A 14981-nucleotide genomic window follows, 5' to 3' on the forward strand; every position below is an offset into this window, starting at 1 on the left:
TACCTCTAGTATCTAAACCCATTTTATTATCTTTTTTGAGAATCATATGTAGAGAAGAATATGAATAAACATTTGCTTCTCCCAATCACAGATATGCTAATCTCGGCTAATCCTAATTATATATATATTGTTTTGATAGAATAAAATCGCACATAGCTTTCACCTTAGTTGAGACACTATTAACCTGATCAAAAGAAATATTAACTTAAGTTCATATTTCATTAAGCCTTACAAAAATATTTATAAATTAAAAAGAAGTATATTCTAATCAATGATTATGTCAAATAATTTTGAATGTAATGATAGTTTTTTGAGTAAGCTAGTCAAAAATAATTATAAAAATGTGATCTTGATATATATGATAGCGTATGTAAAATTAAAACATTAATTTCACTTGCAAATTAAAAGTGCCATCTCGTATTAAAACCACACCAACGACAAAACCAATCACGGCATGTTGTTTCAACAACATTTCTATTAACTTTTTTTAACTCTCGGTGCGCTTTAGTCGCCATTTAAATGATAACACTTCCCGCAAATATTTGCCACAAAATCAGACAACTGAAAGTATTTGACATCTAAATAAAATCAGTATCATGTCATAACGGTTGGTTTACCATATGTAAAAGTCGACCAGCACTTGCTGCTGAAGTCATCTATTCACAAACAGCGAAAACTTAGTAGCGCGCCTAATATTTTGTACGAAAAAAACATTTAGAAATGATTATTGCTATAAATTTGACAACAAAAGAAAGAGAACTCATTTAGCCTTATGGGATTTTATAGGTCTAATGATGCTTCACAACTTTTTAGTTATTTTTTTATCGACTACTTTCGGTAAATTATATGCTACTACTGCGCGTTCGCATGGCATTGCATGTCTTCTGTAACACGAGGGTTGTATTTTACGTGCACTCCACGTACACATTGCATTATAGTAGTTGATTGTGAAGGGTAAATGTAAAAGGACGCTAAGGTACCAGCCGGCCTGTCGCCCTACAGCTAAAAACATAACCTTCTGAAAACTGTTAAATATGTGGTTTGAAAAAAAAGGTTCATGAATATGTAACTGTGTTAGTAGACATATATTTTTTGAGAAATTAACGATGATCGGTTTAGGGGTCCATAACTTAACAATATTATGACCAGAACTATTTCGACACTTTTAAATGCTTATAAATACTAATGGTTAATAATAACAGCTGGGGATGCTTATGGAAATCTTTATGGTGCAAACGTACAGTGACATTTTATTAAATAGCAGTAGACCACGTTCATCGCAGTTGTATTTTATGACCCAGGATTCATGATTTTCGACAAAACCGGAGGAGTATTGTTATTAGTAATTTGGATGGTGAGGGTCGAGACTAATTCAGTTTACAAGGTTCAACGGACTGAGAAAATAATAGATTTTTCGTTGTATTCTCCGATATTAACAAAATCTTTTTACATTTTAACAGCTGTGTCATCGGGGTCTTTAAATGCACCACTCAGCATTAAAAACAAACTATACTGGCTTTTTTTTGTTGTAGTATTAAAAATATGTATTAACTTTGTCTTGGAGTATTTCCACACTAACGTGTATTATCGAACTTATCAAGGTTTTATTTTTAAAACTAAATGTATTACTAATTAATATTTGTTCATCTCTTTGTTTGATCAAGTTTATTAGTAGTAATTAGTGAGAAGATAATACACAGCTATTCGTTAAAAATTATCATTGTGTGATTATCACATATTTATTATATAAATTCCCTAGTGTTTTGTATTCCGACGATATAAAATTACAGTTATGTATAATTAAAAGAAAACTTATCGTGCTTCACAATAGTATCAGTTATAATTATTCTTATATTTCTGTTGCGTAAATTATTATTATATTGAAATATGTGTATTGTGAGAAAAACAGTTTAATTAGCTGAAGTGATATGCGTAAACGGTTTTTTTTTTTTAATTTCAATGTAGTGTATAGCGATTCGAAAGAAAACTCTTGAAAATCGTTTGAGTGACTTGACGTGACTAACGGAGAGAAATCAAAACGAAATGAAGAAACGCAGATGTCGAAGGAGGCCACGGGGAGGAAACTGCAGGTGGAGGCTGACATTATAACAGTATTCAAATCGCTTGTATAATTTTTTATTAATACTATGACCGTTAGTAGACCGTGACTATTAACAAATTTGTTTTAATAATATTTTGTTAACACATTTTTTAAAACCGTATTTTTGTTCTACGCGGCGTTCGATAGAAAACAATATTGTTTTTCCATTTTATTTTATATGCGCTGCGGCTAATTAAATTGAACGCGAATAAGTTTATTTCTATTAAAATGTGTTAGCTTCAAGGAAAAGGGGACTTGGTGTTTCTATTTCAGTTCGTTCGATGGTAATGAGGATGTAACGGATTAAATCTATAACATGAACTGGCCGCGTAACGAATTTACTCGTTTAATATGTGCCGGCATACTCGACATATTTGTATTGACCTGCAAACAATAATAAAATGGATGTTTGCGTGAAAAATTATTGTACTTAAAAATAAGTAAAAATGCGTCGTGGTTAATGGCAAATTCTCGATTGTAACATTTCAATTACCGAAGCAAAACCACTAATTTTTTGATTCTGTTTAAAAATAGCTGCATTTCATCACTAACTCTTTGAAGTACTATAAATATTTAAACGGTCCATATTATGGGACCCAGTGCAAAAACATTTTCGCGGGGCCCGTCTTTAATATGAAAAAATGTTAAATTTGAAATATAGTAATGACATTTGGAAACGAGCAAGGTCTTATTTTAATTTTAGATGGTCGTCGTGGCAAAATTTAATTGATTTTTCCATTATCGCTCCGTAGATTGCTATTATTGATTGAATTTTGATCAGTTCGATCTCAATCAGCAATTTAAAAATAATTGAATTCATTAAAAGTTGTCTGGTTAGATTTTTAATACCATGTTTCGTTACAGTGGCTGGCAAAGTATATACAGCAGTGGTCTTCAATATCTCTCATTGCATTCCGTATAACAAACACATACATAATATACTATTTTACTTGATATTTTGACCGCGGGTAATAATAAATATCACGTCTATTAAAAACTTGTGCAAATTATACATCGACGCCTTGGGAATCTACTATCATGGGCTTAAGTAATATAGGTATTATTAACTTGTTACAAATCCTGTTTTGTAAACAAAAATACAACCGCTACGCCTTTGGTTTGAATAGTAGTAATAATAATATTATTGTTGTTTTTTATTTTACTCTCGAGTTATTTTTTCTCGGTTGCAGCAACCAAACGAAATTTTGCTGCGCTCACAACCAACGGCGCCTTGAACCGTCAACATATCAATAATTGTAAGTAGGTGTTTCGCTTGATGTCGTACCTATTAACACATGTTTGTTTTACGACCGAGTTTCTTTATAAATGTGTTTCAATTGATTTGAAAACGGCGTGTTTCTTTGTTCGCGGAAAACGTAAAATTAATTGTTTACTAACCAAAAGTACCGACTTAAACGTGTGTAATCAAAGAGATCTGACGCGCATAATTTAAGACATTAATCTGCTGTTGTTAATTTTTGTCATTTACAAATTTGGTACCTAGTCGGATTTTTGTAGATTTTGACTACGTTTTACATAATTATTTGGTGTATCAGTACACACTGAAACAGTAAAACTTTTTACACTGATGTCGGCGTATGAAACTGCATTCAATACGTTTATCAAGGTCGCACACAAATGTGTCCCCTTCGCGGTAGCTGAGCAGGCTGATGATGGAATCGAAGGGACCGTTCGTGATTATTTTATTTTTTGTAAATAAAGCATATATTTTTGAAAAATAAACTATTTATCATTCCAAATTAAAAGCGATTTGCATTTGATCTTTGATCGTTGCGTAATTTTGTTTAATTGCGAGTTCAATGAACCGAAACCAATAAATAATGTGATTTTATCATTTCAACTCTTAAATAAATAATTTCGTGTAGAATAAAGATTTTAAACTCGACCTCGTTTTGACATGAGTTTTTTTTTGCCCAACGTCGTCCCCTCCTACGAACTATTAATATGGTTCTGTTATGACTTTTTGTTTATGATTGTTAGCGACAATAACTAGTGCCCTACCCATTATCGTTTACTGTCCGGTCAAAATGATTTTTCACCGTATTGGCAACCGTCACAAATATTTTTCACAACCAACAGCTTTTTATCGAATACCATGAGCCAGTGTATAAATTAAAAAAAAAACATTATTATTCATACTGATGGCCGATGTTTTAACGTTCATTAAAACCGACATGTATGTTTCTGAACGTGTACAATGTAAATTCTTCGACTGAAAATCTTTGTTCAAAAAGTGAATATTTTACTGATTTTCGTTGACAGGTGGTCACGAACGACGAGTGGGCAATTCGGTCGTAGTATTTGCAGATTATAATTTTCTCGTTTATTCAAATGTTTCATGAAAAACGTCCGAACCAAAAGTTGTTTTAAACACGGCGATTGAAAAAACTCGTTTGGTGTACAATTATAATTCATAGAAATTCGCATGGTTATTTCCACTGAACACATTTTCCAATTCCAATGCGTACAAACCATTACACGTAATGCATTGTGTGGGCGCCATCATAATATGTGGTCAACATGCTTTTCTTTTTTATTCGTATTGTGGTGGTTGTTCATATACATTGTACATTAACAACCACAACACACACGTATAATGTATACTCCAGTTGATAATCAGTCGGATACTTTCTCTTTCGGGAGCCACGTCAAACATATTTTCTATCGTTTGTCTCCGATTTATACGACGACGTCGTTCCTTGTTAACCGTAAAAAATCGACTGTTCATTGTGCACTAATAGAAAACATAATGATTGTGTTTTTTTTAAATGCATTCCGCATACGAAACACGTCGAGAAATTCACTGCATGTAAATCTTTCTAACAACGAAATTCAGCGTGGAGATCATCGGTTCCTCCGAGTATTTTACAACATGAACGCGTTTCTCTTTACTTTTTATCGTGTTTCTCGTGTAGGCTTTGTTTGCAAAAGCCCGTGTTCCTTTTACGTTATCACCCTCATAATGTACTCCATCGTTGCGCGCATAGACTTATCGATTATCGCTTCAGGTCTGCACACAATATGTTATGGTGTACAACTATTTTTCTTTTGCTAGTTTTATCAACGCTGTTCCAGCGTTGTTATCATATTTTATTTATTTATTTCTTTGTAACGCTATAGGCATATCCGGTCAAAAGAATTTTTAACATTTTTCCTATTAGTAATCTCTTTTGGGGTAAATTATTTATGGTATGTTCCGGTTTACCAATAATATGATAATATCTGTTTCATCGTAAAAAAAAATTATAAAAAAAAGAAAACTAACCCCTGACATCTATATACTGGAGTTCATTATTTAATTATACGTGGAACGTACCGCTTACAATAATATAATATGTAACGAACCAATGGCAAAATGAAAATACTTTTTAAAATGATTGACGTTTCAAAAAGCTTCTTTATGGTGGAATTTTATTGATTGTTCGGATTGACAGCTTGCCTACTAAATCAACATGATAGTACTTCATTATTCCTTGTTATGTTTGGTATGCGTGGAAACGGCAACATTGCAAGTAGTGCTTAAAGTGTTTATAGCGGTACGGAATTAGGTGACCGGCCTACCGTGACGTCTCCCAATGCAATCGCTTAGACTTCAAGTACACACAAGAGTCGTTGGTCAATAACAAATCGTTATTCAATCCAATCTGTTCCATTCAAGTTAGGGCTTGGAATGTCTTCGTTGAGAATAGAAAATAACACAGAATACGATTGATAACTCGTAGTGATGTCTTTTGCCAATTTTAGTTTTGTTTTATGTACAATTAAAAATATATAATGTATTGAAATATTAAATAAAACTAAATTGACTAAACTACGTACATTCGATTAAAAGTGTATCGTAACGGATATTTTATAATAAAATGTATCAATTAATAAACATACAAAAATATTTATAATGACTTGTGTATATGGTTAACCGGCCAGGATGAAGTTTTCCTTAACACAGTTAATATAGTTTAAAGTAATGCACTTTATTCGAGTCACGACTCGCAGATCGACACCACCCCACATGTTAGCGAAAATCCGACGCAATCGGAGGGACTATTGCAGGAGAAGTCGGTGTCCCGCCGATGACGTCATTATTGTTTATCCTTTTTGGCGACGCAAAAACGACAACGACGACGCATTACCTCTTTCCTCGGGTCCCTTGCTGCCAACGGAAAGAAAAGCGTAGCAGCGGAAAAGCGCGCATGATCCGGCAAAGCGGCAGGGCCGGCGGTTGTTGACGTTCAATGTCGAGTGGTGGTAGCGGTAGCACACGCAGCTTCCAGCGAGCCAGTACCGCTGTAGCCGTCGTCGAGACACCGCAACAGTTGTCAATCATTGCCTTTGTCCAACCCGCGGCCGACCGGTCCGCGTTTGTTACCCCACCGCTCTCCGACCTTCAAGCCTAAACACTGTTTAGACGCAACGTAGATTTTTATATTTTTTTTTTTGGTTGTGTTTCTTTTAAAAACTCGCGCGCCAATTACTATGTTCGTCGACAAAAGCGCCACAGACGGTACGTAGTGATCGGCCGACAGACAGTTGCGCCGTCCATCAAGAGGAGCCATGTTCCAGTGTATCGTCCAACCGAGAAACACGTGGAGTAGGAGTAGCCCTGAACTCCGAGAGCTCAGAGTCGTTTATCCAGGTTACTATTGTTTGTGTTGAGTTTTCCCATGTACTTTTTTTTACACGTCCATTAGTTCGGTAGAATACAATAATTAACCTCGTCGTAACGCATCGCATTACTCGTTTGGTATTGTTGGGAAAAACGCCGCCCGCCATTAAGGCCCTATTGTATGTTACCATTACGATAAAAATAGGTGGGGATCGCGTTTTGTCACGTGTGGCGGCGTGTACTTTGGTTTTTCGCGGTTTGAGCACAAGTATTGGGACGAATGCATGTAATATTGTATGTGTACTACGTGCATTCAACGGCGGCTGTACGCATGGCAGGACGTGCCGGAGAGATCGATGACACCCGTTGCGGTGCTTGTGGTGGCTGTGGGCGGCGGCGTGATCAGACTCGCGCCGGAACCGATTGCCAGTGATTTCCGATACCGTTTTAGTAGTTGCACATGTTATAAATCTACCGAGTCGGTCGTGTCATCTTCGCCTACTCGATCCTCAAGTGTTATGAAGAAACGAATTCAGTTGACTCGAAACATGATTTTGTGCAGTCAAGTGATGTTTGAAAGAATAATTTACTAATTATTTATGTCTATGTCAAAACAAAACGGGTTAATTGAAGTTTTGTTGACGATTGTTACTATAGGAGACTTTCGACTCGACTTTGTTAGATTGGCCTCCTAATGCTAAAAAAGTTTGGTGGTGACTGTTGGTTACTTGGTGGGCGGATCAGCTTGTGTTCTCGAATTATTAAAATATTTTCCTACGATACTTGATGAGTGATTAGTGTTTAAAACGTAATTATGCCGAGTGAAAAACGATAGATGAGTTGGTTAAAGGTTCATCTTTTCTTAGTCTTAAAAGCATTTGTTTGCAATTAAATTTAAAAAAAGTGTTTTATTAAGTCCTTCACTTATTTTTGTTTTTAATTCGACTTTTTACATTTTTTCAGTGTTTATTTTCTCGAATAATAAATAAAGAAATTGCCTACGGTAATCAAAAAGACACTCAAATATATTATAAATTAATTGAATACATTTTGCAAACGGTTAAGAAAATAAATACAGAAGTTAGATACATACTTACTGTACTTTATTATATTTGATGGTTAGCAATATTCATGACTTTTCAATGTAACAAAACACGTTGAGGGCTAAAACCAAAAATGGCGGTACTATTTCACAAATCACAATGTGTTTACTGTCTTGACCTTATGATACGTCATAATGTTAAATGGCGTTACGTTTCTGTGTAATATACAAACTGTATGTTTCATTGTTTCAATATATATTTCGTAACTGTTGTAACACAGTAGTGGTAAGTTTCCTCCAGAAAACAAGTCCTACGCGACCTTTTAAAAGTATATTGATGACAAACAAAGAAATCTTTTTAACAAAACTCCAATATTTATTATTTACTGGACTGGTATGAATTTTTTGTTAATATATTCACCCAAATTTGTCTAAACCTTGAAGTTTAGACAAATTAACTTCAAGGTACCATGCTCATTGTCTGAGTTTATACCTTAATAGGGAAGACTCGTACTAACTTATCGCTTGGCCAAATTTTCTAGTCAAAAATAGTCGCTGCCGAATGTTTTAACTATAAATTTTATCTGCTTAACTGAATAACCTGAATAATATGTTTATTTAAAATAAATTTAAGTAAACATAGGTATTGTATACTTAAAAACAAAAATAATACAAATACAAATAATCTTCGTAATTTTATAACGTATTTCCTTGCAATATTTTTATTGATATGATTACTCTGGAAAATGGATAATTGTATAATTTTGCTGAAACAATTTACCAATCTAGTTGAGAGCCTTGAAGAAACCAAACTTCCATATAATCTATTTAGGTTTTCCAAAATGACAACTTAAGTGCCCGGGAGCGTTATATAATGAGATGTGTAATAATAGTTATAATTTCAGCTGCTTTTATAATAGTGTTATGTTATGCTCGTTCGTGACTTAAATTCAGTATCGGGCGTTAAATTATTTTCAAGACGATTAATAAACTCGTTGAACATAAAGTATACACAATGTGTATTACACATATGACGTCAATGGATGATACCTATAGAATTTTATAAGACGAATAAAATTATTTTATAGTTAGCTCTTGGGCGTATCTCACATATTATAGAGACTAAAGTGGCTTTTGCACACATAATATTATAACTTCATTCATTGGCAATGAGTACCATGTAATCAGGATTTTAATTGTATTATGAAGATCGAGGCTCTTGACGATTCCAACTTGTAAGCTGAGAACAGGTATTTTTTTCATAGTGAAGTATAAAAAATATCATAATATTTTTACATTCTGATGTATATTTATTTCTCTTTCAAAAGTTTGTTTGCAATATTCTGTTATTTTGGTATGTATTTCCCGTTAAACAAACTGAGTCATTAAAATCTAGCGACCCTTGAACTTGTACGTTGAAAAGAATGTCCCCCAATAAGACCCTTATACATTTTTTTCTCGTTAAAAAGTGTTTCTATACGAAATGGAATTGAGAATATATATTTATGTGTTATAATTTTAAAGGGCGGAAGTNATATTTATGTGTTGTAATTTTAAAAGGGCGGAAGTAATACTCGCCATAAAGTAGTCTCGGAAATCTTTCTTTCATAGTGTTTATGTCTTCGCTACGACTGCTTTTGGATCACGTCACGTTTTATAGGCATTTGTCCAAACTATAGTTTTGTAATTTATAGTTTTTGGATTTATGAAGGATAAAACTTGATAGGTTTTTATTTTGTAAGAGTCAAAAACTTTATAAAAGTTATATATTATGGTAACTGGCACTTTTACCGAAGTGACCGAGTATAATCGTTAAATGATTTATTACTCTAAAATATAACAGCTTGACTTGTTTATACTAATTCACCGGTGCAAGTGATTTTTGATAGTGTTTAAAAATAAAACTTCTTACATTTGTATGATTGCTTGATTTATAATCGGTTTGATTTTTCAATAACGTTGATTATATTGACAAGTTCATGACACGGAATACTCGCCGCCATAACAACTGTTGTATAATAACATTAAAAACAGCTTGGCTCTATTGTGTCAGAAATTTATTCTCGACATAACCGTATTATGGATAACACATACACGAGAGATTCGAATGTTAATGTAATGCAGCAATGAAGTTGAGTCTTGTTGTTTTTTAATAAAGAAGTGAGAATATAAAAGCTGCAGCATAATAAGTATTAAGCAAATCAAAGCGAACCTTAGAAACCTTAGCTCGTCAGTTGTCAGATAATACCTAAGTTATAAAAATGTAAGAGGTAACGATATTCTGGAAAAGTAATTTTTCGATAGCTTTTTATGAATTACTTTTGAAAAATTGGATACATTAATAATAGCGTTGCAATGTTCTCGGAGGGCTCTGGTGGTTTTCTTCTTGGAGGGTCACCGATAAAATGAATGAGTCACGCAACCTTTTCCCTCCCTTACGTGTCTACTTTAGTAGCAGTTAATCTTCATAAAATGTTTAAATTATATGGACTTATTGAAAGTATGCTTAATATGTTCTGAAAAATTGTTTGCAAATTGTTAAGACGAATTAATATTTCTTTTGAATAAAATTACAATTCATGGAATTTTATATTGATTAATTCAAACATATGTTTTTCTACTTGTACGTTTTGAATATATGAAACATTTTGAATGACATTTATAAAATACTTAAAAATGTATCCCAGTCTGTTATTTATTGCTATTTTTTTTTTTCAGTAGTGGAATTATCGAAAACATACATTCAGGGTCGTCAAAATGTGTATTTGTTTTTTTTAGCACTAACAATAATGTCTGAAATAAAAGATCTCTCAAGACGTCACATTAGTTGTGCGACACGAAATAATTTATTCTCTTGTGAAATAACTTTTATTGGCAGCGTTTAAAAATACATGGATTATTTTTGATATTTGGTAATGTTTTATTTTTTACTGGCTCGTTACGTTGGTACTTGAAATAAACCAAAAGTATGATGCAAAGACAATGTACACTTAACTGTCCTCTACATTTTAAAATATTTAAAATAGTGGATTCTGGTTTATTGATCGCTCAGAGATTTCTGTTATGACTATAATTTGACGAGTGACAATTGAATGGAAGCCAAAAAAGTAATTATTCAAATTTATAATTCTATTTTTTGTAATTTTTATTTGGTAATATTTGATTTATTCACTCGCGAATATCTCGGAAGGAATGAGATATATTCCCTTTAAATAAATAGCAATTCCTAAAAGAATGTCGATTACTTATGGTGAAAAGTGAGTTTTAAAGTCAGATATTCTTATTTGATTTAAACTGTTTATTAAAATTAAATTTTATTGCAATATTTAATAATTTATCAAGAGAACAAAAATAAAATGATAACTCTAAACATTTTTTTGTTACACATGGTATATTTTATCATGTAACATTATTTCATTAGAAAATTAATGTGTTGTGTGATCTATAATCACTTTATCACATGTAGTTAGATGTGGAGTATATTTTCAATGTGACTTGAATTCCTATAATTTTTTACAAACTAAAAATATTTTCTGTTGATTTATTATTTCTACATCTACTAGAATTAAGTGTGATACCATTATTTTTACCGGACGAATGATTCATACCCAAGCAGTCAGTGATTTTTTATTTCAATCTGATAGTGATGTCATGTGTTAAACATGATTTTTATAAATATCATAATTTATGTTTAAATATTTATTATTTATTAATTAATAACAGCTGTTTTTTTTTTTTACAAAGCAGTTATTTCATTAGATTATGTTAGACTTCAGTTGTGATTTAAAATTGACAAAACTATTATTTTTTTCGTCGGTCCAAAATGACAATTATCGCTTTAAAAAATGCATTATAATTTGATGGGAATATAGACCAACGAACCGTGTTTAACATAACGTTACTCTGCAAGTTCTGTTTGAAATCGTAGCGGTCGGGAACGTTGCCGTTACTCACACCTTTTCTTCCTACAAAACAGTAGCTATGCCGCAAAAAAAAAAAAAAATAGTCATTTAAATTACAGTTTTTGTNTACAAAACAGTAGCTATGCCGCAAAATAATAAAAAAATAGTCATTTAAATTACAGTTTTTGTTTCTGACATAATTTTTTTTTTTAAAAACCGCGGGCCTTATTATTTCACTAACGCGATCATGTCGCAAAAACGGAAAATTACCCCATCGTTACAATGTTTAAAGTTATGCTTAAGAACAATGACAGTGCGTTGTAGTACTAATGACTACCTGAGCGTGCACCCGAGCAAACTAAACAGTATGGTTAATATTGATAAGTACTCATTACAATATTATTACACACGTTCGTGTATACTATCTGTTGCCACCCGTACTAGTAATGCATCCGTTGGTCGTCACTGTCTAAAACCGCACGGCCGTGTAGCAGTTGAGCCTCCGCCAGTCATCGCGCACGTGACGTTCGCGTCAGGTCGGTGTGTCTTGTTTGGTTTTGCTGGTGAAATTTGTACCGTTTTTTGTTCTTCGCGATGTTACTGTTGGAGATAATCGTCTAAAGTCAATACCGTGTATGCTTTTTTAGTGTTGTGTTTTTATTTTCGCAGTAGTCATGGGAAAAACGATAGCGATCAGTGCGGACGATAAAATGATGTCGGCGAAAGGTATCAATCAAAGACTACGACTTAGTTAATATTTTTCTCTCGCGTTAAAACAACGGTTGAAAACCCATTTCAACATTAACCATACGAAACGGGTTTTTTCGTGCGGAACTATTGTAATAAATGTATTAATCATTTGTTATATTTTAATGCGCTGCTGTGATATAAATATCGTTCAAAGGTTTTTAAATACTCTGATAGTTGTACATGCGTTCGTTTAGCACGTACATTTCATCTAAAGTGAACTTATTATTAGTTATTAGTTGAAAAAAATAATAACTTTTCATTTTTATTCGCTTGACATTATTTAAAATATAACTGGTTAATCAAATATGTTGTTATCAAGTTTTGTAAAAAAAATAATAACCTATTAAATATAAACAGTTTCTTACAAAATTATAATTTCACTTTTTAAAATGTTACTACTTTGGTCGGTTTTATATAAACGTTATTCAATGTCTTTTTTTATGCGTTCAAAAATGAGTAATTATTGTTGTGTTATAGAAAATATTGGAACTGAACTAGTTACTGAAACTCAATAATTTCTTGTTTCTTGGAACAATTGCATTGTACAGTATTAGTTTGTTTTCTATTTTAGTGATTTTCATGACTGAAACATTAGTGTTATCAGTAATTTGGCTAGTTTTCAGTTTGTGATTCCTGGGTGCTATTCCATTATCATTGTAGGAGATAGTAGTGAAAACCATAGTTATCACGAATAATAATTAGTATGAATATGTGTACAGATAACACGACTGAACACTAAACACATGTAATGGGGTATGCATTATGTATATGTGCATATTGTGTGTTTTATTTATAACTAAATTGCATATGTTTTAACGTAGTAAACTTACTTATTAAAAGATAATAAATAAAATATAGTTTCTCGGTTTAGATACAAATGGTTCTAGACTTTTTTCATAATGTTTTCAAAATTAATTACAGATTTTTTAAATGAATTGGATTTATAGAATTAAAAACGTTAAAACATTTATAAAATAAATATTTATCTGAGGTAAACTAAAAAATAACGTTTAATTTGTTTTTCCAGTACGGTTTTAATTTCTTATGAGAGTTTTGTCTTTCAAGTAGACTTGCTACATTTAACGTTTTGTTTGTTATTAAAAAAAACTAAACTATTCACTTACAATCTTTTCGTATTTTCATCTGGAATTAAAAGAAGATGTGATAAGCTTGATAATTGTTAGTATATACTCAATTCGTTATAAGAATTTCTCTGAAAATCCTTGGCCGTCGTAACCACTAATCAGGAGATAATTTCTTTGAACACAATGTGTTTCAATTAAATGTTCTATTTATATTTTGTTGGAATAATTAATATTGAAAATAAAAATATTTTCTAACACCAAATTTTTCTACTAAGTTTTAAAAAACTATACGATGAAATTTACACATAGGCGTGTAACAAGTCGAAATAAGTTATTTTGTTTAAAAATGTATATAATACAAAAATAATAAGTAAATAATATGCAAGGTCGTAAAGAAAATTGATTTTCTCTTATCAAGTATTCCGTTTATTTCCTGATATTTGAAATTTATTTGCGGGGTAGTAATGCCTAAATACGAGCTACCTTGAATCTCTATGGTGTGTTAATTGTTCAAAAAATAGGGTAATAATCGTCTAAAACACCATGTCATTAGGAAATGTCAGTAATGTTGTGATAAATATAATGCATCTGAAGGTTACAATACGTTTTACAACATGTTTTATTTTTATATAACATATAAGACCGTAAAACAACTATTGGTTTCGTTTTTGTATTACTGAAGCTGTTAAAATATGTTATTTTAAGACATTTGAATCTATTTCTGTAAATAATTCAAACGTTTTAATGAAAAAATTAACTTTATTCGTATTCAATTTTTTCCTCGTCAAGATAAATCGTTAAAACTGCGCGCTATATTACCTCGCTAGATATAAGCAATTTACTAGTTTCCTATTGGCATATATTAATAATGTCTATGTTAATTATAGTCCCTATATTCGTCAGAGGTAAACTTAATGTTGGACTATCGTGAAATTATTCAAATGAATTTATGAAGTATTACTTAAAATTTACATAAACGCCTATAGTTCTTTGTTACTGATCTACAAGTCGTATAGAAAGTATAAGGCTGGCTTGCAAATTGTATAATAAAATACATTATAAAACATTCTGCAGTAGATATTTCATTACACTAGGAGAAAGCATGTCGTCCGTTGGTTTTGTAATGATAGTCGATTCTCGTACTCGAGTTCTTTGGGAACGGTTTTCGATAGTCTGTCTTTTTCAACAAGATTTAAAGCGTACCAGATTTAAAACATGTGTGTCTGCTTCTCTTTTAGAAAAATTCGTCTGACATTCAAACATTCAAGTCGACATCAGAAGAAGAACTGTGTAGCATTTCACAGTGAACAGTCAACTTTTATTTTTAGTCAACAGAGAGATAAATCAGTGCCCTTAAAAAATAGCAGCAACTCCGTGTAAAATAAATTATGAAAAAAATTGTATATTAACAAAGCAAAAGACGTTGTATTTTAACGAAAAGTTTAGATTTTTATTGGACACGCCCTGTCTATATTTC

At 32.0% G+C, this 14981-nt stretch overlaps 1 protein-coding gene across 3 annotated transcripts in view; it reads left to right on the forward strand.

The window, feature by feature from the left end:
• The window catches only part of LOC126908893 (SLIT-ROBO Rho GTPase-activating protein 1-like), a 33230-nt gene that overhangs the window by 4638 nt on the left and 13611 nt on the right, over positions 1–14981 (forward strand). The window contains exon 1 of one of the 3 annotated variants that reach the window (XM_050691215.1): positions 6391–6755. The exons of 1 other annotated variant lie outside the window; for it this stretch is intronic. In XM_050691215.1, the coding sequence (XP_050547172.1) occupies positions 6674–6755 (82 nt within the window). In that variant the 5' untranslated portion in view covers positions 6391–6673. Of the gene's footprint in view, positions 1–6390; positions 6756–12170; positions 12396–14981 lie in introns of those variants that run through there. One more of the 3 variants, XM_050691216.1, reaches the window with a different exon arrangement.

Source organism: Daktulosphaira vitifoliae, unplaced genomic scaffold (assembly GCF_025091365.1).
Source record: "Daktulosphaira vitifoliae isolate Bord-2020 unplaced genomic scaffold, ASM2509136v1 Scaffold_31, whole genome shotgun sequence".
NCBI lineage: Eukaryota > Metazoa > Arthropoda > Insecta > Hemiptera > Phylloxeridae > Daktulosphaira > Daktulosphaira vitifoliae.